This window comes from Sander lucioperca, chromosome 1 (genome assembly GCF_008315115.2).
Source record: "Sander lucioperca isolate FBNREF2018 chromosome 1, SLUC_FBN_1.2, whole genome shotgun sequence".
Lineage (NCBI taxonomy): Eukaryota > Metazoa > Chordata > Actinopteri > Perciformes > Percidae > Sander > Sander lucioperca.
This window is the reverse complement of record NC_050173.1, coordinates 8621086-8647731: the sequence shown is the minus strand read 5'-3', so window position 1 is coordinate 8647731 and position 26646 is coordinate 8621086. Positions and strand designations below refer to the sequence as shown.

The 26646-nt window shown below is 44.2% G+C and overlaps 1 protein-coding gene across 2 annotated transcripts; it reads right to left on the bottom strand.

The window, feature by feature from the left end:
• Positions 1 to 2687: 2687 nt before the first annotated feature.
• Positions 2688 to 25802, bottom strand: arvcfa (ARVCF delta catenin family member a). Of its 2 annotated transcripts, none has more exons than XM_031278105.2 (16): positions 25482 to 25802; positions 21833 to 22009; positions 20206 to 20822; positions 16149 to 16627; positions 15878 to 16061; positions 15664 to 15781; positions 14769 to 14934; positions 13735 to 13752; positions 13520 to 13591; positions 12474 to 12601; positions 11474 to 11624; positions 11201 to 11393; positions 5410 to 5521; positions 5007 to 5094; positions 3855 to 3928; positions 2688 to 3638 (listed from the first exon to the last, which is right to left on the bottom strand). In XM_031278105.2, the coding sequence occupies exons 1-16, from the start codon at positions 25500 to 25502 to the stop codon at positions 3546 to 3548; spliced, it is 2691 nt and encodes an 896-aa protein (XP_031133965.1). In that variant the 5' UTR covers positions 25503 to 25802; the 3' UTR covers positions 2688 to 3545. The 2 variants fall into 2 exon arrangements, with proteins under 2 accessions (XP_031133965.1, XP_035861532.1); XM_036005639.1 differs by lacking the exon at positions 25482 to 25802 and adding an exon at positions 22136 to 22258.
• Positions 25803 to 26646: the final 844 nt, after the last annotated feature.

Here is a 26646-nt window from a genome sequence, read left to right as displayed (position 1 = left end):
GCGTACAAGTTCACAATCACTCCTCATGGCTACTGCGGATTAGAGGTTATGCCTTGACAGCTTGTAAGGTGGAAAATTCACTAAACATTTGGTCTTAAATAGAGAGAAATGTGAATATAAACAAAATAAGATGTTCACAGGAAAAAATGTATCACTAGATGCATTATGTAAGTGTAACAGTCATTGATTATGCATAAACCAAATATTGGTTTAGTCCCTTTATGCCAAATTTGTGATTTATGAAATATTTAATGAGAATATCAAAGTTTTAATGCAAGGTTTTTCATCCTACATATCCTTATTGTACATGCAATATTGTATATTTTGAATTGGGCATACATACTGGGGGTAGACAAAGGGTCATACATCTGAACACTATTGCAATATCTACTACACTGTTATCCCAAATTAGTTGACTTTACTAGAAATTTGCGTGGAAACCGGTTGCCTTAAACCGTTTAAGTTTTTACACAAGGTGAAACTTAACAGGTCAAGTTGTATCATCACAGATTGGTAAGTTGATGCAGTAAACAAATCAAGTTTACATTAGTAGTCATTACTAAAAATCATGAGTTAACATAAGTTACTTTTGTTGAAATATAATAAATATGAGACATTAGACCCTACATATCATAACTATAGAAAGAACTCATTCTTACAAATGTGTTTTTTCCTTTAGAACAGTATAGTTTCAGGAACAATGTATTTGATACATAGCTCCAGTAAAACAGAAAGGATTACAATGCACAGATTGTAATTTCCAATGTGCTCTGCATGGATTTGAGGGACAACATCCTACTTCACTGCCCAGACTCTATCAGTCCCCATCCGGGTCTCGGTCATGGTGCAACAACAAAGGTAGATGAACATGAACACTTAATCAACCATACAAAACTAAAACCCACGTAACATAAATTCACAACCAAAACTTTAACAGAACCTTATTAAAACACACTTTAACTAGGACAGAAACCGATCAGAACATATATTTTTCCCATGAGCCCTTGCACTGCTTCAGCGCAGAACAGTTCAGTACAGAAACTCAACATCCTTAGTTATCTCTGCTTCATATGATCAGTGCATTATTATAAACAACTAATGTGATTTAGTAATGAATATGTTTTTTTTTTAAAAACATGAAACAATATGTAGTGACCATTAAAAGGTTTAATTACAACTAAATCTGGGTTTACAGTGCATAAGGACAGCTAATAAGGATACTTACAAGGACACTTGTTTTACCAATTAATTTAAAGGAGAACTCCGGGCAATTTTTACGTTAATCTTGATCGCTATAAGTATGTGAGTACTGTCGATAACAAAAAAAACAAGCCGAATTGGTGCTAACTAACTGGAGCTGCTGCAGCTAATGCCGAGAGCTCCCACTTAGCTTAAACGGCAGTTTTGGGATCATATCATAAAGAGTGCCTTTGTGCCTCTTAACAGACACAAAATGCAATTAAAATGTCTGTGCAACATGAACAGGGCCCTTACATGACAACAAGATGCGTTTTCAACTCAGACATTGTTTAAATTCACCTACCCTGTTAGCTGCGAGCTGCCATCTGGGAGGAGTGAGTGTTCAGCCAGGCTTCGGTAATAATCATCAAGCAGCAGTTCCCTGTGTATTTGTAGCATATATATCCATTTTGTTTGCGATCTATCTGGCGTTGGTGAATAGTAGTCTCTGCAGTGGCGAACTGTGTGTTAGTTGCCTTAGCCAGGCTAGGAGGGCCGACCAGCATCCTTCTAATTCCTCCCCGCCTTCCCCGCCTGCCGCGGCCGACAACAATCCACGGGCGCCCGCTGGTCTGGTGGATGTCCTCCAGAGGACAGATCATGCTTTCGCGGCGAAATTTTTGCGGCGAAAAAAGTTTATTTCCCCCTCAAAAATAGGTAATTGAGCACTGTAGTGGTTATGATCATATCAGTGATGTAACTACATGGAAACGGGACAAATGATGCCTGGTTCTTGTAAAGTAACAGCGTTACAGAAGGCTGGCTGTAGTCTTGCGCTGAAGTCCCGTGGGATTTCAGTTGTAGCAGGAAAAGGTAAACAGCAGTGTGCAGTGGTGTGAGAAGAGTGAAGAGCGGAGGTGTTCACAAGGGAAGAAGCTTGGAGTAACTTATGGAGCTAGAGCTAGCCTTCAGTAACGCTATTACTGTACAAGAACAGGCATCTTTTGGCCCGTTTCCATGTAGTTACATAGTCACTGATATGATCATAACCACTACAGTGCTCAATTACCTATTTTTGAGGGGGAAATAAACTTTTTTCGGCGCAAAAATTTCGCTGCGAAAGCATGAACTATCCTCTGGAGGACATCCACCACAGACATTTTAATTGCATTTTGTGTCTGTTAAGAGGCACAAGGGCACTCTTTATGATATGCCCCCAAAACTGCCGTTTTAGCTAAGTGGGAGCTCTCGGCATTAGCTGCAACAGCTCCAGTTAGCTAGCACCGATTCGGCTCGTTTTTTTTTGCTATCGACAGTACTCACATACTTATAGCGATCAAGATTAACGTAAAAATTGCCCGGAGTTCTCCTTTAAGTGCGTTCAGAACACAAAAGTGGGGTTGTTTAACTGGCCAGTGAGTGCTGTTTAATGTAACAGGTACCCACTGATCAAATGGAAGAGGATATAAAATTCAGCCTGTAATACAAAAATAAAATACAAATAAAAATGAGAAATTATGCACATCATTTATTTTTATTTTTCATTCAACATCGCAATGCAAAAAGAACCACTGCAAAGCAGAGTTGTATAGAATGTAGGATCACTTACCGGTATTAGCTAATGCACATCAATAACCTTTAATTAATAACATGGGTATTACAATAAATATTACAATATAAATACCTTCATTTAGAATATTAACAGTCCTTTGTTACACATTTACAATCCCATTTTGCCTATCATGAAACAAATGGAATAGAGAGGATTCTCTAATAACTGCACATTCTAGTCTGATGGCAGGTTTTGTCGAGAATAAACTGAATTCCAAATTATTTGGATGTTTTTGATGAATAGGCTGATGATAGCCCTAATCTTAATTATCTCAAACACTGACCAAAAAATGTTAGAAAAATGATTTTATATCAGAATCTTCTACAGCCCAGAACCCATAGGGATGGACAGCAATAGAATAGAATAGCCTTAAGCTTAAGTATTATAAATGATCTCATACTAGTGTAGCATGTAGCAGTAAAATTCAAATTGTACATGTCATATATTCTTTGGAGTCATGAGTCACCACAGTTTGCATATTTAGGCTATTTCAGATGTCATACATAATCCATTATGAGTTTCAGACATACAATATATCATCTTAAATGACAAAATCTATTAAATCTTTTGCCAAATAACCTCCATAATAATTATATGTAAATGTTTGGCACACTATTTCCTGTAAACAAAGGGAATTATTTTTAATTGAACATGTTTCTCTGTACAAGAATGAGCAAATGGCACAAACCCATATTTTACCAATGTAAAGTGTCTCTACAGGATTTAACTGGTTTGACTGGCCGTGTTGTCATGTTTACACCCAGGAGTCCAGTGGTGGAGGTTTGTTATCCATGAGGCCCACTGCAGGCCTGCCAGCTCTGATGAAGTGTTTTCGCTCACTTATCGCCTAGGTAAAAAAAATATGCAGACAGTGTTAGTCAATTTGCATGAAAAAAAACACTGACAGTTACAAACGTCAGGAAAGTAATAATTTTAAACAAAATCCTGTAAAACAACGGATACAATTCCTGCTTATCCTCCATACCAGGGATAGGTCATGAAGTCTGTAAACATAATGTAAACATAATGTAAACAAATTCAGTACATTAAAATGGCAGATTACCTGAGTGTCTCTTTCCACAACAGGCCCTTTTCCATCTCCAACTCTGTCGTTTGGCTCTAAACTGGAATATACATCTGCAATGGAAATTATAATTATACTAGCAGTACATATTATGGCAAAGGTGTGGCAAAGATGAGTCTTACACAGAGAAAAAGAACATGTAAATCAGTTTAGGGAAACCTTTGTCAACCTGTAAAAAGCCTGCTTTTGGAAACTAAGTTCAATAATTTTTGAATAAACTCTTAATTATTTTTAATTGATCTAATTAAATGGTTCAATAAGGAACCCCAGGGTTAGTAGCTTGGCTAACAGTAATGCTAGCTAACATTAACAATATCAGTAAGTTAGTGAAGCTGAATTCTACGTGGTGTGACTTATCCCTCATTTTACTAATTGTGTTATATGGATAACTTTACTCAGGGAGAGTTATTAAAATTGACTGACTACATAGTCAGAGGTTGACAAAACTAACTTTTTACTCAATAAGGCCTGAATGTGGCTCAATTCTAGCCTGTAGTGTAACTAAGGTCGATCTGATTATTTCACTCCAAGCACCAATTTCTGAAACATTTCAAAATAAAACAATGAAATTAAAAAAACATGCTATTAATTGTACTGCTGTCTACAGAAGCCTATAAACTCTACAACAACAGTAATTCAACAACAGGCCAGTCCTCACATTGGAGAAGCTATTCATTTAGACTGAAACACCAGTGAGAGAAACAGGCAAATGCAATGAAATAATTAGTTGAAAGTAGTTCATAGTTCAAAAGGGTGTTTATGTTCATAATTCATAAAGAAGCAGTGAAAATCAGGAGGTCGCTCTTGATGTGGGAAAGCGGGTGTCCTTTTGGAACGTTAAAATTAAATGTGACTGGTGATGCGTGAGCGCGCCCTGCCTCTGGGAGAGCCTGTTCAGGCTAATAAGCCAAGTCTCTGCACTGATAACCTTGGCAGCACATCATTGGTTTAAGGCTATGTTTTAGAAGAATATGGTCTGGGACTGGAAATGCCAATGTATTTGTCCCTGACATGACAAGAACCTCAGTATGTTTAAAAACAGCTTTTCTTACTCGAGCCAGAGGACACTTTTAATTTAGATGATGGTTAAATAACATTTTGCTTAGAGAATGCATGCAACGATTTGCTGACCTTGGTTTTTGTCCATGAGAGGCAAGGTGATGTCATCACTGCCTTGCTTTCCACTCTTGGATTTTTTAGTCACTCCGGTAGTTGTTGGCTTTGAAAGATTAAAAAGGATAACATTACTGTATGACAACCAGGATTTTAAGCTTTCCTGTAATTTTATAAAAGGGTATTACATTGGTTTTGGTTAGAATAACTTGTACTGAGTGTTGGACAGTAACACACCTTGTATTTTTCTTCATGTTTTAAATGTAACAGGATAAAGGGTCCTCAGTGGCCTACAGCCTACTGTGCACAAGATTTTCTGGTTTCAGATCAAGCCCAAATCTCACTTTCCCTACTTTTTTTTTTATCTGACAAAAGACAGATTCACACAGTTTTTCATTATGCATTTTTGAGAAACAAATACCTTAAAGTGGCTCTTGTTCCAACCGGCCTTGTTCAGAGTGTTTCGCAGTTCCTTGTAGGCCCATATTGTCTGGAGCACATGGGAAGCAGCCTTGGTCTCCCGTGCTGATTGGCTGACAACAAATCATTAGACACTATTTTAAACCACAGAGGACAGCCCTGAGACAATACTGTCCAGTTGATTAAAATCCATATCTGATTGCCCTAGGATTTGATGCCTATAATATCATCAGCTATTGCATCGAGGCTGTGTCTGAAGTGCAAACGGATATTAAGCAGTTGCAGCAACAAATACTATAATACCAATGCAGTTTCTTCTTCGTCTTTTTCAATCTTATTTTGAAAAAAGGACAATATCTGAAACTTTGACTTTGGACTTCTGTTTAGCAAGCTATACCATTAATATTTGATCAACATTGTGTTATGGGTGGTGTGTATTTTATTTTTGTAGTCCGTGTCTGTTCTGTATTTTGCTTGTTTCCTGTTTTACTTTGATAATCTGTTCTGTCTTGTCTTGTTTAGCTTTACTTTGTGTTTTCCCGCCTGTGTGATTACCTGATGTTTTCCACCTGTTTCCCAGCCCTTGTGTCACCTGCCTCTTGTTTCCTCGTTACCCTGTGTATTTAGTCTTTGTCTTCCCCTTGTCTTTTGTCAGATCATTTTGTGTCCTGGTGCCGTCAGTTTGTATGTATGTTGGTGTTTGTGTCTGGTTTTGTTCCTGTCAGCTCGTCGTTTAGCCTGTTCTGTTGTTTTCTGCCTGCTCCATTTTTGGACCGCCTTTGGTTTGCTCCTGTTTTTTGTGTTTAATAAATCCTCGTGCTCATACTCCTTCGCCTGCTCTCTGCATTTGGGTCCACCATCCTCACTTCACACGACAGAATGATCTGACCATCATGGATCCAGCAGAGTCATTCGAGGACGAACTTTGTGACCTCACTTGCAGGCTTATCTGTGCTGTTGGGGAGTGGAGAATTGCCCAAGGTTGGGAGGCTAAGGAGGCAGTTCTTCGCTCTGCTCGCTGGAGAGTTTCCTCTCAACCCTGGCTTAGGAGCTTCCTGCCGGAGTGGCTTCAGGACTTCTTGGAAACTCCTAGCCGGGAGCCAACACCCCAACATGCTACCAGGCCATCATCTCCCAAGCCTGCTAGCAGTCAGCTACCCCGGCTGCCAGTTGGTACCCAGCCTGCTACTTGGTCAGTGAGTTCTCCTGAGCAGACCAATGACCCCGAGCTGGCGTGCAGCTATGAGGGTACCCGCCTGGCTGTTTTCTCTGGGACCCGCGGAGGTCGCAGACGGGGAAGAGGAAGACATGGCTCCCGTCGCAATGCCCCGCTCTTCACCCCAGAGTCCTCATCCCCTTCTGTTCCCGAGCTGACGGACAGCTCTCCTGTTCCCGGGCTGACGTGCAGCTCTCCTGACTCCGAGCTGGCGTGCAGCTCCTCTGACCCCGAGCTGGCGTGCAGCTCCTCTGACCCCGAGCTGGCGTGCAGCTCCTCTGACCCCGAGCTGGCGTGCAGCTCCTCTGACCCCGAGCTGGCGTGCAGCTCCTCTGACCCCGAGCTGGCGTGCAGCTCCCCTGACCCCGAGCTGGCGTGCAGCTCTCCTGACCCCGAGCTAGTTAGCAGCCCACCTGAATCCGAGCTAGCTAGTAGCCTTCCCGAGCCCCGGCTAGCTAGCAGCCCTCTTGAATCCAGGCTAGCTAGCGATCCCCCTGAGCCCCTACTAGCTAACGATCCCCTTGAGCCCATGCTAGCTAGCATTTCCCCAGAATCCAGGCTAGCTAGCAGTCTTCCTGATTCCCGGCTAGCTAGCAGCCTCTCTACTTCCCCGCTAGCTAGCAACCTCCTTGAATCCGGGCTAGCTAGCAACCTCCCTGAGCCTCGGTTAGCTAGCATTTCCCCAGAATCCAGGCTAGCTAGCAGTCTTCCTGATTCCCCGCTAGCTAGCAACCTCCTTGAATCCGGGCTAGCTAGCAACCTCCCCGAGCCTCGGTTAGCTAGCATTTCCCCAGAATCCAGGCTAGCTAGCAAACCCCCTGAATCCAGGCTAGCTAACAGCCTTCCCGAGCCCCGGCTAGTTAGCAAGCTCCCTGAGCCCCAGCTAGCTGGCTACTCCCCTGAGTCCAGGCTAGCTAGCAGCTTTCTTGACCCCCGGCTAGCTAACAGCCTCTCTGAGCTCAAGCTAGCTAGCAGCCTTCCTGAGCCCAGGCTAGTTAGCAGCCCCTCTGTATCCAGGCTAGCTAGCAGCCTTCTTGAGCCCCGGCTGGCTAGCAGCCCCCTTGAGCCCCAGCTAGCTAGCAGCATTCCTGAGCCCAGGCTAGTTAGCAACCTCCCTGAGTCCAGGCTAGCTAGCACTCTCCCAGATCCCAAGCTAGCTAGCAGCCCCCCTGAATCCAGGCTAGCTAGCAACCTCTCTGAGCCCCAGCTAGCTAGCAACCCCCCTGAATCCAGGCCACCTAGTAACCCCCCTGACTCCAGGCTTGCTAGCAGCCTTCCTATTGTCCCAGCACTGCCCAGCGTCCCCGAGTTTCCTAGTGTCCCCAAGCTGCCCAGTGTCCCAGCACTGCCCAGCTTCCCCGAGCCTCCTAGTGTCCCCGAGCTTCCTAGCGTTCCCGAGAGTTTCCTAGAGTTGCCTAGTGTCCCAGCACTTCCTAGTGTCCCAGCACTTCCTAGTGTCCCCGAGCTTCCTAGTGTCCCCAAGCTGCCCAGTGTCCCAGCACTTCCTAGTGTCCCCAAGCTGCCCAGTGTCCCAGCACTGCCCAGCATCCCCGAGCCTCCTAGTGTCCCCAAGCTGCCCAGTGTCCCAGCACTGCCCAGCTTCCCCGAGCCTCCTAGTGTCCCCGAGCTTCCTAGCGTTCCCGAGAGTTTCCTAGAGTTTCCTAGTGTCCCCGAGTTTCCTAGTGTCCCCGAGTTTCCTAGTGTCCCCGAGTTTCCTAGTGTCCCCGAGTTTCCTAGAGTTCCCGAGTTTCCTAGTGTCCCTAGGCGGTCCGTTATCCTTGATCCCTGGCTGACTAGCAGCTTTCCTAATTCCTGGCTGACTAGCAGCATCCCTGATTCCCGGCTGGCTAGCAGCTTCCCAGAATCCCGGCTGGCTAGCAGCCGCCCCAAGCTTCGGCTGGCTAGCAGCTTCTCCGAACCCCGGCTGGCTAGCAGCCTCTTAGATCCCCAGCTGGGTAGCAGCATCCCTGATCCCCGGCTGGCTAGCAGCTCCCTTGATCCCCGGCTGGCTAGCAGCTTCCCTGAACCCCGACTGGCTAGCAGCCTTTTTGATCCCCAGCTGGTTAGCAGCACCCCTGATTCCCGGCTGGCTAGCAGCTTCCCTGAGTCCCGGCTGGCTAGCAGCCGCCCTGAGCTTCGGCTGGCTAGCAGCATCTCTGAACTCCGGCTGGCTAGCAGCCTCTTAGATCCCCAGCTGGTTAGCAGCATCCCTAATTCCCGGCTGGCTAGCAGCCTCATAGATCCCCTGCTGGTTAGCAGCCTTCCAGAATCTCCGCTAACGTTCAGCCTCCCGGAATCTCCGCTGACGTTCAGCCTCCCGGAATCTCCGCTGACGTGCAGCCTCCCGGAATCTCCGCTGACGTGCAGCCTCCCGGAATCTCCGCTGACGTGCAGCCTCCCGGAATCTCCGCTGACGTGCAGCCTCCCGGAATCTCCGCTGACGTGCAGCCTCCCGGAATCTCCGCTGACGTGCAGCCTCCCGGAATCTCCGCTGACGTGCAGCCTCCCAGAATCTCCGCTGACGTGCAGCCTCCCAGAATCTCCGCTGACGTGCAGCCTCTCAGAATCTCCGCTGACGTGCAGCCTCTCAGAATCTCCGCTGACGTGCAGCCTCTCAGAATCTCCGCTGACGTGCAGCCTTCTAGAACCTCCGCTGACGTGCAGCCGCCCAGAACCGCCGCTGACGTGCAGTCGTCCAGAGTCTACGTCGACAGACCTCCCAGAGTCTACGTCGACAGACCTCCCAGAGTCTACGTCGACAGACCTCCCAGAGTCTACGTCGGCAGACCTCCCAGAGTCTACGTCGACAGCTCTCCCAGAGTCTACGTCTACGGGCAAGCCAGAGGCCTTGCCGGTCTCCGGCGCCCCAGAGACTGCCCCTGAGGCTTTGCCGGTCTCCGGCGTCCCAGAGACCTCCCCAGTGACTGCCCCTGAGGCTTTGTTGGTCTCCGGAGCCCCAGAGACTTCCCTAGTGACTTTGCCCTGGTTTTCGGTCAACCCCACTCCTGCCTCTCGTGCCCTGTCGGCATCCCTGTCGACCTCAGTTCCTGTTGCCTGTTTGGCGGACCCCAACCCAGCTGACCGGTCGCCAGTCTTCTGCCCAGCTGTCCCTTCTCCTGCTCGGTCTGCCTGTCATCCGGAGGGGTTTCGCCTTCGACGCTGGCCGTCAGAAGGGATTCGCCTTCGACGCTGGCCGTCAGAAGGGATTCGCCTTCGCCGCCGGCCTTCAGAAGGGATTCGCCTCCGCCGCCGGCCTTCAGAGGGGATTCGCCTCCGCCGCCGGCCTTCAGAAGGGATTCGCCTTCGCCGCCGGCCTTCAGAAGGGATTCGCCTTCGCCGCCGGCCTTCAGAAGGGATTCGCCTTCGCCGCCGGCCTTCAGAAGGGATTCGCCTTCGCCTTCGCCGCCGGCCTTCAGAAGGGATTCGCCTTCGCAGCCGGCCTTCAGAGGGGATTCGCCTTCGCCGCCGGCCTTCAGAGGGGATTCGCCTTCGCCGCCGGCCTTCAGAGGGGATTCGCCTTCGCCGCCGGCCTTCAGAGGGGATTCGCCTTCGCCGCCGGCCTTCAGAGGGGATTCGCCTTCGCCGCCGGTGGCCAGAAGGGTTCTGCCTTCGCCGGCCGCCAGAGGGCTTCTGCCTCCGTCGCCGGTGGCCAGAAGGGTTCTGCCTTCGTTTCTGCTCTCTGTTGCCGAGGCCTCTCTGCCCCCTGTGGCCGAGGCCTCTCTGCCCCTGTTGCCGAGCTCTCTCTGTGCCCCAGTGACTTTCTGTTCCCTGTGCCCCAGGGCGCTGTGCCCCAGTGATTCTCTGTTCCCTGAGACCCAGGGCGTTTTGCCCCAGTGACTTTCTGTCCCCAGGTTCCCCAGTGGCTTTCTGCCTCCCCCAGACTTTCTTTCGCCCCTCCGGGGTTGATTTTTTTTTATTTATTCTGGGGTCGTCCCTCCTCCGGGCCCCCTCCGCCCTCCCTGGATGGGTTCTGCCTGTTAGTTTTCTTTTTTGTTGGACATCTGGGAGCTGTCCCTTGGGGGGGGGTCCTGTTATGGGTGGTGTGTATTTTATTTTTGTAGTCCGTGTCTGTTCTGTATTTTGCTTGTTTCCTGTTTTACTTTGATAATCTGTTCTGTCTTGTCTTGTTTAGCTTTACTTTGTGTTTTCCCGCCTGTGTGATTACCTGATGTTTTCCACCTGTTTCCCAGCCCTTGTGTCACCTGCCTCTTGTTTCCTCGTTACCCTGTGTATTTAGTCTTTGTCTTCCCCTTGTCTTTTGTCAGATCATTTTGTGTCCTGGTGCCGTCAGTTTGTATGTATGTTGGTGTTTGTGTCTGGTTTTGTTCCTGTCAGCTCATCGTTTAGCCTGTTCTGTTGTTTTCTGCCTGCTCCATTTTTGGACCGCCTTTGGTTTGCTCCTGTTTTTTGTGTTTAATAAATCCTCGTGCTCATACTCCTTCGCCTGCTCTCTGCATTTGGGTCCACCATCCTCACTTCACACGACACATTGTATTGTTTAGTTTGGAATGCAGTACATATTTAGAAACTTGTGTAAATGTTTTACATTTATAATTTAATTAAGACATTAAAGTACCTTGACCTGTTGATGGCCACCAGTTTCTGCACAGCATGACCCTGTATGAGCGCCCGGGCGTTCTCTGGGCTATCCGTGAGGATCTCATGGATAGTGTTCAGAATAGACACCACCGTATCTCCTTCAAGATTCTTTGCTGGGTGCTGCTGCCCACATGGCAGATTACCGACAAGGTCCCTCAAAGCATAGCTCCCTGTGATGACAGACACAACATAGCAAAGTTAGTGTGCAAGTCTTGAGACGCCTATGCAGATGAGAGTCACAAGCCTGTACCTATTAGGTCTTTATTCCTTCTATCCATCGCCAGATTGCGGAGAGCAATAGCCACAGCTCGCACCACTTTGTCCACATCTGAACGCAGCAGCTCCACCAGAATAGGCAGCCCTTTCTCTTTTCTCACTGTGGCCCGGATGTAGCTAGACCACTACAAGAGCAAACACAAAATACAGCTGAGTGATGTTTGGGAGTATCTGTGAGTTTATGTTTTCTTCATATCTTAACTACCCACCCATAACTCAACTCAAGTGCACTAAGAACATACCATGAACAAAATTCTGCTCTCTCAACTGCTCTCATGTGTATGATGCAACCTGATTTTGAAAATTCCTTTATTCTGAGCGTGGCCTCAGTGCTGAGGTTAAATTATAGTGACATTCATGGCGCAGTATATCTTGGCAAAGCACATTATTTGACAGCCCTATGGATCCACTTGGGGTACATAGCAGTAAAAGTGATTTTTGATCATAAAGGGTGGTGACAAAGTCAATCTAGAGAGTCTGGTTGAATTAAGATGATTGATCCCACATCTCCCTCCTTCTGCACACTTTAACATTGATGCAGCATCAGAAATACAACCAAACCAGCCCAGAAAAAAAGCTGTGGTCACGGAGGCCCCCCATGTCTTGTTTGACCCTGCACAGTGCAGACTGACTTAGAAGGTTAATATATCTACACAATATTTACGGTACAGGTCATGTTAAGTCTCTCCTTAAGCTGAGAGCAGAGAGAAATAGTGATGATGTCATATAGAGACAAATCCTGGCTCTGCTCCATAGACATGTATAAGGACACTAACAGCAGTCATGGCGATCTTACTTGGATATAGCCTGAGCCAACAAAGTGTCACTTAATAACTACATTAATTTAAAGTTAAATGTTCCCATTTTCAGACTCATTTTTATGTTTGGGATACACGCCACAATCACAACCCCTGTCGCAATCACAACCCAGTGATGAGTGTAAGAAAAAATTGGCAACTATTCCATCTACTCACAGCCCAGTGTCCCGCAGCGAGGTTCTGCAGTGCCCCTGCAGCTGCCTCCAGGGTGTTGTGGTTGTGACTGCAGGTGAGAAGAGAGAGGTAGAGCCTCACCACCTCTGGCTGGTACAGCAGCTCCAAGCCTTTAACAGAAAGGCAGAGAAAGTCAAGGATGATATTCAAGCAGTGGAAAAGTGCCTGCATGACCATCAGCGGCTAAAGACTTCAATGATGGTGTTATTATCAGTGTCAGTATCAAATGCAAATATATCAACATTGGTCCACAATTTCTTCTATCTAGGTTAGTTTAGGTCAGTAGATAGGCGGGTTAGTAAAACAACATATTGATGAATTAAATAAAACCCTACATGAGAAAATTACAACTTTGTCAGACTCCTGCAGAGCTTTTTTTTTAGAGAGCCAGTGGTAGCTGCTAGACGGCTTACAAGTAGTATAAAGCTGACCCCGGACCCTAACATGCTTGTTATACTTATTTGCATTTACTGGCTGGAGTGTTGGAGGCATGAGCTTAGATTTGATCTGTTTAAACAGCAGCCAGAACCAAATATGATATTCAGCCCTACAGTAGTAAAAAAAAAATGTGCCCATAGTTTCCATATACAGAATGCATCCATGGCTAAAAACAGCCATATGGCTATACAAAAGTTAAAGATAGTTTAGCCGTAGCAAATAAAGATACTTCAGTGTCAGGCAGTATGTTAAGCAAATTCCAATGCCTGCCAGAGAAAATGTTCCTCCTCTAGATGTTGCCAGATAAAAATGTCTTTCAGATGGAGGGTCATTTTGTTTTAGTAATGAAGCTCTCCTCAAGTGGTGCAGGTGCTGGAGTGCAGCTTTGCATTTAAATGAATTCTCTTCCGGGCCATGCCAACGTCATGCATACAAAGCAAATAACATAACACAGAAAGCAGGTACTGATGGAAGGACTGCATATTATTCTATTATTAGTTAGCCTAGCCTACCTAATTCCTAATGTCACTGTGAGTCATACCACAATCAGAATTTGTCTTATGCGAAGTTGACATTCTTTAAATATATACCTTTCATTTGTTCTGTGCGTTTTGGTAAATCCAATGTACCGTATTTCCTGTCCATTAATCCATTTTTCCAACCTGTACATTACAGACACATACATGCACACAAACACCGGTTTTCATTATATCAGTAGATAGATAATAATGTCAGCAAATTCACTGTGGTATTAAATCATAATATTACTACCATGAAAATATTCAGCAGTAACAAGCAGACTGACCTTGATTGAACCACTCTTCTGATGAATATGGTTTTCAAGGAAAAAGAAGAACAATGTTAAATATTAGATTATACAGCAGCAGAAAACACAGAGCTGCTCCATGTGGTGAGACACGATACAACTGACAGTATCAGGTTGATGTTTGGCTCAGAGAGGCATTTGTCAATTTTGTGCAATTAGCTGAAAGGTTAGCAGTGGTGAAAAACTATAAAACTTTAAATCACAATTAACTCTAACCCTATTCTTTCTCCATTAGGCTGTGTCCTGCAGCACAAACTGCTGCAACCTATTAGTTACTATTCACCAGCTGTAATTGTTACTTATATGGTTTATGCAGCATCACTACCAAAGGTTTTTCACAGTTCAAAACCTCCTCCTCGGTTGCATGGTGTGAAAAGCACATAACTGATGAAACAGTAGGCTATAAGTATAAACATGCTTTTTCAATTTTGGAACCTGGCACTCCTGCGGTAGAGCAAATTATATCATCAGCTACTGCATGTGCAGGGATATGAAATATTCAGGCTCTAATTGGCATAAAAAAGGGCAAGAAACGTGAAACCGATGCTCGAAGCAAAGTATACTAAGAAAACAGATTATATATATATATATATAATCTATTGTTTATGTGGAGTGTTATGGGAGGAGAGGAAGATTAAAACAAAATAAACTGTAAAACCCTCTGAAAATGACTTGCTAGTGCTTGTACAATCATAGACATCAGTGCATCTGTTTTAGTAGAGTGCACTGCACAAACTGCTATTTTAAGCCCTTATCAGACTCAAATCTTAAATAGAGCATATTAAAGTTTTAATTTGGGGGGTTAATCATTATCTTCTGTATCTTGAGAAACACCCAAGATACGATAGATGCCCCCACATGTGGGTTTTGATTTGTCAGTAAGCAAATGAATCGACCTGGGAAATTGAATTATAGTTGAATTAAAACAATGTTTTCAATCAAAGCAACCTAAACTGAAATAATACAACCAGTAATGATTATTGTGATGTTATCAACTGTGATGGCCTACCAACCTTTGGGTCGTTTCCCTCCAAAACAGTCAGGCTCATTCTTCTTTTTCTGGTGCCCCACTGATCTCATCAGATTGGCATGGGGTTCCTGAAATCGCTCGGTTCCTGGTATCTCTTTGTGAACATGATAGGATAGGTTTCGCAGTATGCACACGCAGTTCTCCACTGACTGAATGGATGATAATGACAGAAGATTTCAATCAGAAAGTTACACGGCAGTAGGAGTCATCCGAGTGTTTACGCTGACTTTTCAGAATAAAATGTATTGATGATTTGTCAAAATTGAAATTCTGAGTAATGTCAGACTTTGGGGAACCATACTTTGGTTACTTGAATTTAAATCTCTGAATCAAATTGCAGTTGTGTACATGCTATTAACTTAAATTGCGAAGAAAATAATCAATCCAAAGTCATTTTTACAACATAGCATTTGATTACCAAAACAATTAATAGTCACCAACCAGCAATTGTGCTTAAAATACATTGTGGGTTGAATTTTCTTAAAGCTATAGTGCGTAGTTTTTCTGTCGCCCCCATGAGGAATTCTAAGTAACGACAACAAAACTGTCGGCGCAACCACATGATACAAGCCTTCCGTGATCGTGCACCGCCCCCATGCAGTTGCTAGTAGCCAAGGAGGACATGGAGGATTAAATAAACATGATGGGTAATTATTTCTTCAGAAGAGGTAATTATTGTCTTTGCAATCATCACAATCTTCTGAACGTAGCCATACTGAGAAATACAGAGAGAGTTGTGTGGAGCTCATAGTCTTAATTAGCTTTGTAGAAACTCATTTGGCAATGGCTTGAATGTAACGGACGTTCATTATTATCAAAAAGTTACGCACTAAAGCTTAAAGTCTCTAAATTTAAGTCATTGCGATGACTTCAGAAACCTTATTGTCGGTGTCCTTGTTGACAACTGCTGACTGAAGGGCATGCAGGAGAGCGTCCACCAGCCCCTCACACTCCCTCAACCTCTGTCGAGCGTCCGCCCCATCTGAGCTCACGTTCCTGCAGAAACAACTTTGTTAGCAACGGTGCAAGAACCTGGCCCGTGACAAGTCAGCTTGTGGTTGTCATTTGTTCGATGACAGAAGCAAAGCTTACCTCAGACATCCAGTGGTGTTCTTGAAGACTGTGGTCCAATCAGCACTCAGCAGTTTGGAGGGGTCAGCTGAATCTCTCCTCCAGCCCGAGTGTGGGATGATGATCTCATCAGTCAGTGTTTGAAGCGCGTTGTTGATTACCATCATCTTCAGCGGCTCATGCGAGGAGAGGTTCCACAGAGTGCCTGCAAAAGAAACAATACAAATGCTGTAGAGATGAAATTAAGGATTGCAGGTTATGGCTGCAGGAAGAGTGAGGGATTGAGCTGTACCTGTGACTAACTCTTTGACCTCCATGCTGCTAGACTTCCTCATTAGTCTGACTAAAGCTTGGATGCCATCACAGTTCTTGATGGCCATTTTGTTATTATGGTCTTTTCCATAGGATATGTTGCGCAAAGCACCACAGGCCTTGCGGTGGACCTCAGGTTTAGGGTGGTCCAGTAATTCTACCAAAATCGGCACCCCATTAAGCTGGCGCACCTCCTGCTTGATGCGTTCGTTCTCATAACACAGGTGCTGCAGATAGGCGGCAGCATTGGACTTGACTGGATCCATTGGGTGGCTGAGCATCGAGATCACCTCATGCAGGTTGGGGTCTCTCCAGCGCGGGTCTCTGCGGATGCTGTCCAGGCTGACCATGCTGCTGCGTTTGTGGGAGAACTGCAGAGTCTGTGCTCGGCACATGGCCTGGAAGAAAGGATTCAGGTTCCCCTCCAGCTGGGCCATGAAGGCGTCATCGTATCCACCTCTGAAGTGACAATCATGCATGCATAAGGGGATCAGAACTAAAAACACAACCATCACTCTTACCTCTTACTCATCTGAATGATTGTTACTCAACATTTTGGGAGATACATTCATTTGCTTTCTTGCTGAGAGCAGCTAATTAGCTTTGCTTAACATAGAGGCTGGAAACAGGGGGGAAATGCTAGCATGGCTCTATTCAAAGGTTTAGAAAAAAACACCTCTTAAGCTCACTAATTAATATTTTATTTCTTGTTTGTTTATTACGTATAAAAACCAGAGTGTAAAAGCAACAAGTTGTGGCTTTATGGGGGGTATTATATGCTGCACTAATTCTTGGCAGGACAGTGACATCCTGGAGTCACCTCACAGTGACAAAAACGCTCCAGGCGGATATTTTAGCCAGGTTAGCAGTTTTCCTCTGCTTCCAGTCTTAATGCTAAGATAACTAAATAAGGTTGTAGCCTTATATTTAACAGACAAATATGAAAGTGGTATTGATCTTCTCATCTAATTTTCAGCAAGAAAGTGAACAAGTATATTTCCCAAAATTTTAAAAACTATTCCTTTTACTGTATATTCAACAGGTTGAGTAAAACAGGTGGATTGGGGTCTGGGCTTCAGGGAATTTAACAGCATAAGTGAGTTGCTTGTATCTTTTGTGAACACCTCTGTCACTTTATATGGGAAAAGGAAAAGCTTCTGGCAGGCAATAACAGGTGAAACCTTTATTTATAGACTTTGCAGCAGGCTGCTATTCCTGATTGAATCCAGCTGCTACTTAACTGCTGTCCATATGTCTATTGTCCAGGCTGACTCACAGGACCAAGATAGAGGCGACTACAGGGTGTCTGTGTAGCTACAAAGATTGATATATAATTTTCACAGCAGGACCGCTGTGATAATGTTAGCCTGAGTGTTGATTTGTACATTTTTCTACTGCTGCCGTACTGTGGCAGTTTATAGCACTGTACACACATAACTTCCATAACAAAGTCTTGCTTTCTTTACATTTTTCTTCTTTCATTTGTGATTAGCCTGATGCCAGACCTCTCAATCTCTGTCCACAGCTCAGATTTTTTAAACAAAATGGAATTGAGTTGGTTTATTGGGCTCGATGGTGTTTTTTGCCTCCAACGGCGCCTTCCAGGCAGCTAACCCTAACCACAACCCTAAACATAACCATTGCCGCGATGCCTGGGAGGAGACGTTGGGGGCAAAAAACACCAAAGACCGTTTATTGGACAAAATGTGGACCACACATGGAAAAACATTTATGTTTAGATGTTTTTTTCAATTGAATTTTTCATAGATTAGACATCTTTTCATTCAAAGCTTTAAAAACCATATCACATCTGAACTGATGGAATGAAATTTATGAAATCCAGTCTGTAGGTACAGAGGTGCACCATAGAGTTAAATAGCTTGGTGTCAAGGCATTTGGTCACATTTACTTATAACATTTGTTGCAACAGTGATAAAAAACAAACTGCTGTAAGGTTATTTATGCTATTAATGTCAAAAGGTAAATTGGCTTTCTATTGGCTGTCTGGTAGCCTTTGTTAAAGGTGATCCCATTATCAGGGACCGTATTAATATTTTGACCAAAAAAAAACATTGAATGGGATAAAAGATTGGCATTTAATAAACAGACAGACTGTAGTGTACTTTAGTGTACTTTAGAGACTGAGTAACAAAGCAACACACATTTACCGATTCATTTTCCCACGGCCCTTTTAAAATGGCTAAATACATGTGGGGACTGATCTCCAGTCCAGGCTCCAGGACCTGATGGTGTGTCCCCCTCTTGTCTGCGAGTCTGTGCTGAACAGCTGGCGCCAATCTTCACGCAGATCTTTAACCGGTCCCTGGATCTGTGTGAAGTGCCCTCCTGCTTCAAATGCTGCACCATCATCCCAGTCCCCAAAAAACCCTCCATCACAGGATTAAATGACTACAGGCCTGTCACGCTGATGTCTGTGGTCATGAAATCCTTTGAAAGACTGGTGTTGAGCCACCTGAAGGACATAACAGGACCCCTACTGGACTCCCTGCAGTTTTCCTACAGGGCGAACAGGTCGTCGGATGATGCTGTCAATATGGGACTGCAATACATCCTGCACCACTTCGACTCCCCAGGGACGTATGCCAGGATCCTGTTTGTGGACTTCAGCTCGGCGTTCAACACCATCATCCCTGAACCACTACATCAGAAGCTCACCCAGTTCTCAGTGCCTGCCACCACCTGTCAGTGGATCATCAGCTTCCTGGTTGATAGGCAGCAGCATGTCAGACTGGGGAGCATCTCATCCAAAACCCGGTCCATCAGCACTGGCGCCCCACAGGGGTGTGTCCTCTCCCCGCTACTCTTCTCCCTCTACACTAATGACTGCACCTCAAAGAACCCGTCTGTAAAACTCCTGAAGTTTGCAGATGACACCACCGTCATTGGTTTGATCCAGGCTGGTGATGAGTCTGCTTACAGACAGGAGGTGGAACAGCTGGTCCAATGGTGCAGTCAGAACCACCTGGAGTTAAACCCCAAGAAGACTGTGGAGATGACAGTGGACTTTAGGAGAAGTCCCCCGCCACCCACCTCACCCCGCTCTCCATCCAGAACGATACATTGTCCACTGTGGATTCCTTTAGGTCCCTGGGATCAACCATTTCACAAGACCTAAAATGGTCTCCCCTCGTTGACACTGTCCAGAAAAAGGCCCAGCAGAGGTTATACTTCCTGCGACAGCTAAGGAAGTTTAATCTGCCTAAGGAGCTTCTGACCACTTTCTACTCAGCCATCATTCTGTCATCTGCACCTGTCACTGTCTGTTTTGGGTCAGCCACCAAACGGGACAGGGCCAGACTGCAACGGACAATTAGGGCTGCAGAGAGGATCATTGGAGCTGACCTTCCCACCATCCAGGACCTGTACCGGTCCAGGGTCAGGAAAAGGGCAGCAAAAATTTCTGCAGACCCCTCACATCCTGGTCACAAACTGTTCAAACTCCTTCCCTCTGGTAGGCGATACAGGGCACTGTTCGCCAAAACCAGCTGACACAAAGACAGCTTCTTGTAGCAGTCACTGTGTTGAACGCTCAGAAATAGCCCCCACCCTTACACTGAACAAAGTCAGTCAACACTGTTCTGCTCATCTACCTCATGTATATTTCAATCTTACAATTACAATATTCTTATTAATATATTACCATTGCACTGAACTGCCTTGCACTATATTAATATTTAAATCTTAAATCTCAGACTATACGGATATTGCACTATTCCTTCCCTCTCTTCAATTGTTATTGTATATTTTTTGTAAATTTGTAAATTCTATTGTATTGTTATACTGTATACTTAACAGTATTTTTTATATTTCTTACTGTCCTATCTGTTTTTATTCTTTATATATTAAGTGAGTGTTGTACTTTGAGAGCAAAGATTAACCAGAGTCAAATTTCTTGTTCTGATCTATATTTGACCCTACATCTAGGTACCATGGAAACCACAAACATACTTGAAACAAATTTACACAGTCTCCCCTGAAGGATCAATAAAGTTTAATCTAATGTACCGTCCTCTTACCTGGTTCTCGAGGGCTCCCTGAGGAGCTCCATGGTGGTGATTGGCCTGAACTGGTGGATTCCCCCCAGTGTTGGGTAACTTACAGCTGGGTGGTCAGTCTTCATGTCCAGAGGGTTGTCTCCCCGTTCGCTGAGGCCATCCTCCTCTGTCTGGCTGCTCAGGCCTGCAGGAGCGTAGCTGTCCCTGAGGAAGGGTAAGGTGTAGTGAGCCCCGGGCTGGAAGTTCTTGGCGGGCCAATAGCCGTGGAGGTTGGCACGGGACAGGCTTCCATACCCTGCACATAAGTCACCCCCAATGCCTCTGTAGCTGTCAGGGAGGGTGTACACTCTGCTCTGCCTGTCTGGGTTCACTGGCTGAGGCTCCTCAGACTGCTGTACTACCTGAGGTTGTGGGGGTGCTGTGGTTGAGTTGGTGGTTGGCGTGATTGGTGTAACAGACTCAATGGGTTGACTGTTTGCTTCAGGAATAGGTTGCTCAATTGGGGTGTTATCTTGGACCTCTGGAGTCGATGTGAGATCAGGTGTGTTTGGTGACTGGAAGTTCTCCTGCTGTGTCTCTGAGGACTTGTGGGTCTCACTGGGGGCCTGTTCGCCCTCCTGTTCCACGGCTTTGGACTCCTACAAGGATGGATGCACCACAACTGTTATCTCTGCAAAAATCTAATCAGAACCTCTGTTAGTCTTAAAAATCCCATTTGTCTGAGGTTTCCTCTCTCCAATTAAATGCTACCAAATTGGTGTGTTTACAGTCATAGCAGGAACTATTTATTATTAATTTACTGAATAGACCACACATTTCTGTTACCTACAGTGTGTGTTTGTTTATCATTTAACCTATACAGCCTACCCCAGCTCATTTCTCATAGCGATGATCAATCATCATCATTTCAGCACTTCCTTGGCTTTTTGAGCCACCAGTAAATAATGAATTCTCCTTTCCTGCCAAACAATAATGAATTCCTCATGTTGAAAATGAGTTTAGATTGGATTCTGATGAAACAACTTGAGGTCCAGCCATTGTTTAGATGCAGGGTAAATTGCAGGAAATTTAATTGTCTGGTTTAGTAAACTGAATTTGGTTTTGACTTTCCTAGTGGAGTGTGAGCAAAATAATTTTAAGAACAATTGCAATCAGTTTCATGGTATTTTTGCTCCAGAGGGAGAAAAGAATTCTCTGCCTGTCAATATAACTCAGTGTGACTCCCCGTCTGAGACCAGACTCATACGGGATTGTTCATTGTGTGTATTGTGTTGTGAATCTTTGGAAAATTTCCTTTAGGATGCATGTATTTCTATATTTCTTAAACCACATGTTGGTGATAATGGATTAAAAAAAAGTAAAGATAAAAAGTTGGAAGTTTCAAGAGCTCTTACAGGCTCACGATTCACGTATAACTGAATCAATTAATTAAATTATAAATTAAGTAAAATTACTTTTTTAAACATACAAAGAAAATACATCCACGCCATATTTAGTTATATGTTAAATATAAGTTTAAAAAAATATTTATTATCATGGCAGGAACGTTATTTTTAGTGGCATTTAAACTTCTTTGTTTTAACAGTGTTTAAGTCAAACTGTCAGAAGTCAGTGGTGACAAAGGGTGACCAAACATAAAATCATGTACCTCAGTGTCTGTCTGATGCGGGGTGTCGGTCTCTGTGGAGCTGTCATTGGTCGAGGTAATCAAAGAGGCGATGGAGGTGGGCGTGTCCAGTTCGTCACTAGCGGTTGGGTTATCAAGAGTCGCCTCTTTAGCCTCCTGGGACAAAGATAGTGGAGGAGGCCCCTCTGAACTCTGCTCCTAAAGCACACAGACAGAAATGAGTGAGGCGGTGAGCAGCATCATTTGTGTGTAGCATGTACATTATGTTTACATTATACACAACAGGGGAATGATTACAGGGTAACCAGCACCATGAAAGTATACCATGTCATTAAAGCTGTCTTCACAGGATGAGGGAGCTGCAGTTGATGAAGGGTTGTGAGCAAAGTCAGTGCACAACTCATTTCCACTCCATTATCATATAATTTGTATACCGTAATTTAAAACACGATCTGTTGAATTCATGCTGTAAAATGCCAATATGCACACTTATTTTTAAGTTAGACTAATATATGTCTGGGAACTCAGAGACAATTTCTCTGTGTTTAAGCTATTTGATGAGCTGTAATCTAATTGAGCAATCTGACTATAGGACAACTGTACCCAAGCTGGTGCAGAGCCAGGGATCATGTGTAGACAGAAATACACACAGATGTAATAAAGGATGAGAGATGCAATTTACCACTTATTTAATTAAGTGGTTGTAGGGTTTCTCTGGTGTCATATCCTTATGTGCAGACTAGGATGCACACTATATCAGTTAGCTTATCTCTACCAGGTAATCATTTCTTCAAAGTATGTTATTAGTATAACATAAGAAAGAAAGTATTCCTGATATTAGAATCATTTATGCATGCATGATTGGTTTGTTAATACAACTTTCTGGCTCAATTTCTGTTTGAATTTGTCACTGGCCAATTTGAAATGTATAGAGTTAGTTGTTAAAACCTTTGTAATGATTTCAGGGAGCAGGTTTACTTCTTTTGATATGTACAAATACTGACAGACAGGGAGGATTTCACAGATCAGACTGCTGAAACAAAATGTAGACACAAACAGGGTTTGGTAATAAATCACAACGGGGTAAAGCCATGTTTTTCTGAAGTGTAAATCTGCACCGGGTTCCTCAGTTAAAGTTTAGTAGGTCAACTCAACTGGTGGAAACATCATACATGAGATGAAACAATACAAGCAATATCTGTATCTGTATTGGCCAAAATATCCAAGAGCAGACCTATGCAAACACTGGTCATTTCATAGACATATTTTTATGCTTCATTCCCTCTAAACAGATGTTGACGTTCCCCATTGGAAAATGTAAGCAAGTCTAAAAATAACCCCTTGACAAAATACAGCAATATTGTAATGGGACTGGATATGAGCATTACGTTATTTTAGTGTGAGACCTGATTTACCACCACTGACACTTGAATCAATAACCCAGCTGCTGCTCTGGTACAACATGTTGATATTTCTCTAAACTCCACTTGTGTATTTCGAGTATAGAACTTAAATTCTCTTTTGCTTTTCAACAAAATGGGTTTCATCAACCAGAGTGGATTAATTATTCAGCATCTTGGTCTGAGAAACAACTGGAGGCAGTGTTTGACTCTAAACACATTTTATGCTGATTTTCTAAAAAAAACTTCCTTCATTTGTGTCTACAGAAATTTGCTTCACAGCTCTAATGATCTCAATCAATATCTGATACACCTTTTTCACACTTGACCCATCAAAACATTCAAAGAGTATAATTAAAGGGTTTTATTGTGGAGAAAATCAATTCCACTGCATCATTTATAACCCATTTTACGGTTTGAATTGCGTATCCACTCTCTAAATCAATTTTCGTTTTAAGGACAAATGCATATAATATCAACTGATATTTCACTCACTAGCATAGACACAATATGCTGAATGATGCACAGTTAAAAAAAAAAGCTGCGAAATTTCCCCAAAATCTCTTCTTTCTGAGGCTGCGGCATTAAACTAAACAAGTGCTGAGAACTCAACTCCACTGCATTAAATCAGATGGCTGCAGTGAACAGCTGAATGTGGAGGTAGAGGGCTTGATTCCCTTTTTAAACACCTCACCAAACACAAGAGCCCCTCATATCCATGTACAAAATGTGTCAGAGGGACGAGGAGTTGAAAGGGGCACACAGGAGAAATTGGCAGCAGGGAGATGATCCTGGCTTTAACACTTCTGGGGGAGGTAGATTGGCTACTGTTAGGCAGCACTAAATGAACACCAGGCCAAAAGAAAGACGGGGTACTACTCTCCTCTACAGACAGCTTGATTAAGGATTTGGAGGACAATTATAGGCTTGACAGTGGCCTGTGTGCTGTCCCCCGTCTGATTCAAGCTCCAGGGAAGGCCAGGCCGCTGTGAGTCAAAGCTCGTTTAAATAACTCATTGCACCATCACTAACTAAGTGTGCTCACAGAGACAAATAGGTCAAGATGATGATTCTGAATCTGACTTCAGCTTTAAAAACAAAAACAAAGTAAGGTATATAGATGTTAGGTGCAGCGATGCAGGAGACAGAATGATATGATTAGCATCTTGTTCCCGTCAACTCTCAGTATTGAGGCCAGCTGCAGCCAGGGTATTATTTTGGGAGACACAGTCTGATCTAATGCAGAGTGAGTTCAGATTTTGGTGACCAGCTCAAGGGCACAACAGGCACAAGCCATGATTCAAACTGGTCCCAAATGCATTTCAGAAAGAAAAGATTTGAAAAATGAGCACTTCTATTGCAATTGAATCAGCGGGGCAAAGTCATTTTGTAGTGATCAAACTTAGAATAAATCAGAATTAAGAGGCAGTTTGTCTTTATCAAACTGTGGGATTGAAAGAGTAATGCTTCCAGTGGATAATAAAACATGACATCAGCCCACTGATGTCAGAAGACATTAGTCACAACTTTGTCACAACTCATCTGCTCGCCACTACAGTATATGTTGAATCAGTGATGCTCATATAGGTCACTGTAAATCTACAGAATGTGTCACTGTACACTGAATCAAAATGGCACTGGAATGCATTAAAAGATTCTTCTTACTTAAGACTTGTTTCATGCAGAGACACCATTGTCCATTATGCAATACATCTTGTTTAGTCATAATTCAACCAGGCAGGTCTATTTAGAGAAAATGCTGATTGAAAATGACAGCTCCAAAAAAAGAAAGGAAAGGTGTTCATTCGCAAAGTTTCAATATGGAGCATCTTTTCAATCCACTGATCCTCAAATAGTTAAATGCTGCATGGTCCGATTTAATGTCTCTGATACATCATGGTAATACACTTAACAGAGTGTGTGCAGCATTTTCCCCCTGAAGGGACAACAATTATCTTCATAATGTAATCAAACATTATTCCCCATATAAGCTTGCCTATGCATTCGCCACACATGCACTGCCATGCGCGCGTGCACACCCACACACACGATGAAGATGTTAGCATCATGTCCCCATGCACACAAGGAGACTGCACCGAACAGCAGTGAGAGGCAAGGAGGTGAAGCGATTGATGCCGCCTTCATTCATCATGACAGAGGCAGAATGCAAAGCTGTGGAGGGCTACAGTTCTCTGCAGGAAGAAAAAAAAACTGATAATGTAAAAACAGGAGGGTACAGAGCAAATAGAGCCATTCCACCACACACTTACCTCTTTCACTTCAACAGGCATTGCCAAATCTTCTCTGCTTCCCCACAAATGATGAACAAGATGCGTCCCCAAGTGAGACGTCTGTTTCTCTGCCTCTGCTGAATTTTTGCCTGGACTCTCCCTTTGAGCATTTGAGGCAGTTCAAACATGAGCAGCCATCCTTCCTCTCAGCTCTCACTAACACACGTCCGCTCTCTCTCTCTCTCTCTCTCTCTCCTCTCTCTCCCTCACTCTCTCCCTGCCTCTATTTCTCTCACAAACGCACACTAGACGCACCATGCACACATTTGCTCAACACAGACACACACACACACACACACACACACACACACACACACACACACACACACACACACACACACACACACACACTAAACGCCGGGCTCTCTCTCATACTGCACTTCTCCTCTGATCTGTGCTGCAGTTAATGTGTGTGCTATTAGCAAGGTGCTGAATCAACTGTGTGATGCTGAGCCTGTGAATGGCTTAGGTAAGTGCAGAGCCCTGCAATCCCTGTGCTCTCCCCATATTTTCTGGCAGCCTTGGTGCGCAGGCAGAATACACACACACACCATTCCCAGTGGGCTCACAAGCAGATGCAGCTGGAGCAGCCCGCACTAGTTAGGTCCTGTGTCACCCATGTGCAGCATAATAAAGGGCGAGGAATGGAAAGGTGCATAAACACTGTATGCAGCACCAGGAAGCTGAACCAGCTTTGTTCTGCAAACTGTACCAAACAAATCAAACCCCTTGTCAGCCCTTGTGTCTGTCTGCCCACACATCTTCATACAGCACCTCCTCAATGCATTGTTATTTGGTACAAGCATATAAATAAAACTAAAGAAGGATTTGTGTACAGTAAACAGGGAATTGATAGGCAAGTGCTCCACCTGTTTGTGTTTTTTTTAGTTGTCTTCACCATAAAATTGAAATTACTTACTTATTGTGGTTGTTTCTTGTGAGCTACTGGCTCTTTTCTAGTGCAGCAGGTATTACATCATTTCCAAAGGAGTCTTAATGAAGTGGTCTGAAATAATCACCTGAACTGAGACAAAATCACTGCACTAAATATTAGATCATGATGGAAGTCCTTGCTTTCTCAATAAAAAAAAAGCAACATTCCAGGACATCTTCTAACTTTCCATCAGACCGCTTTCACAGAGAC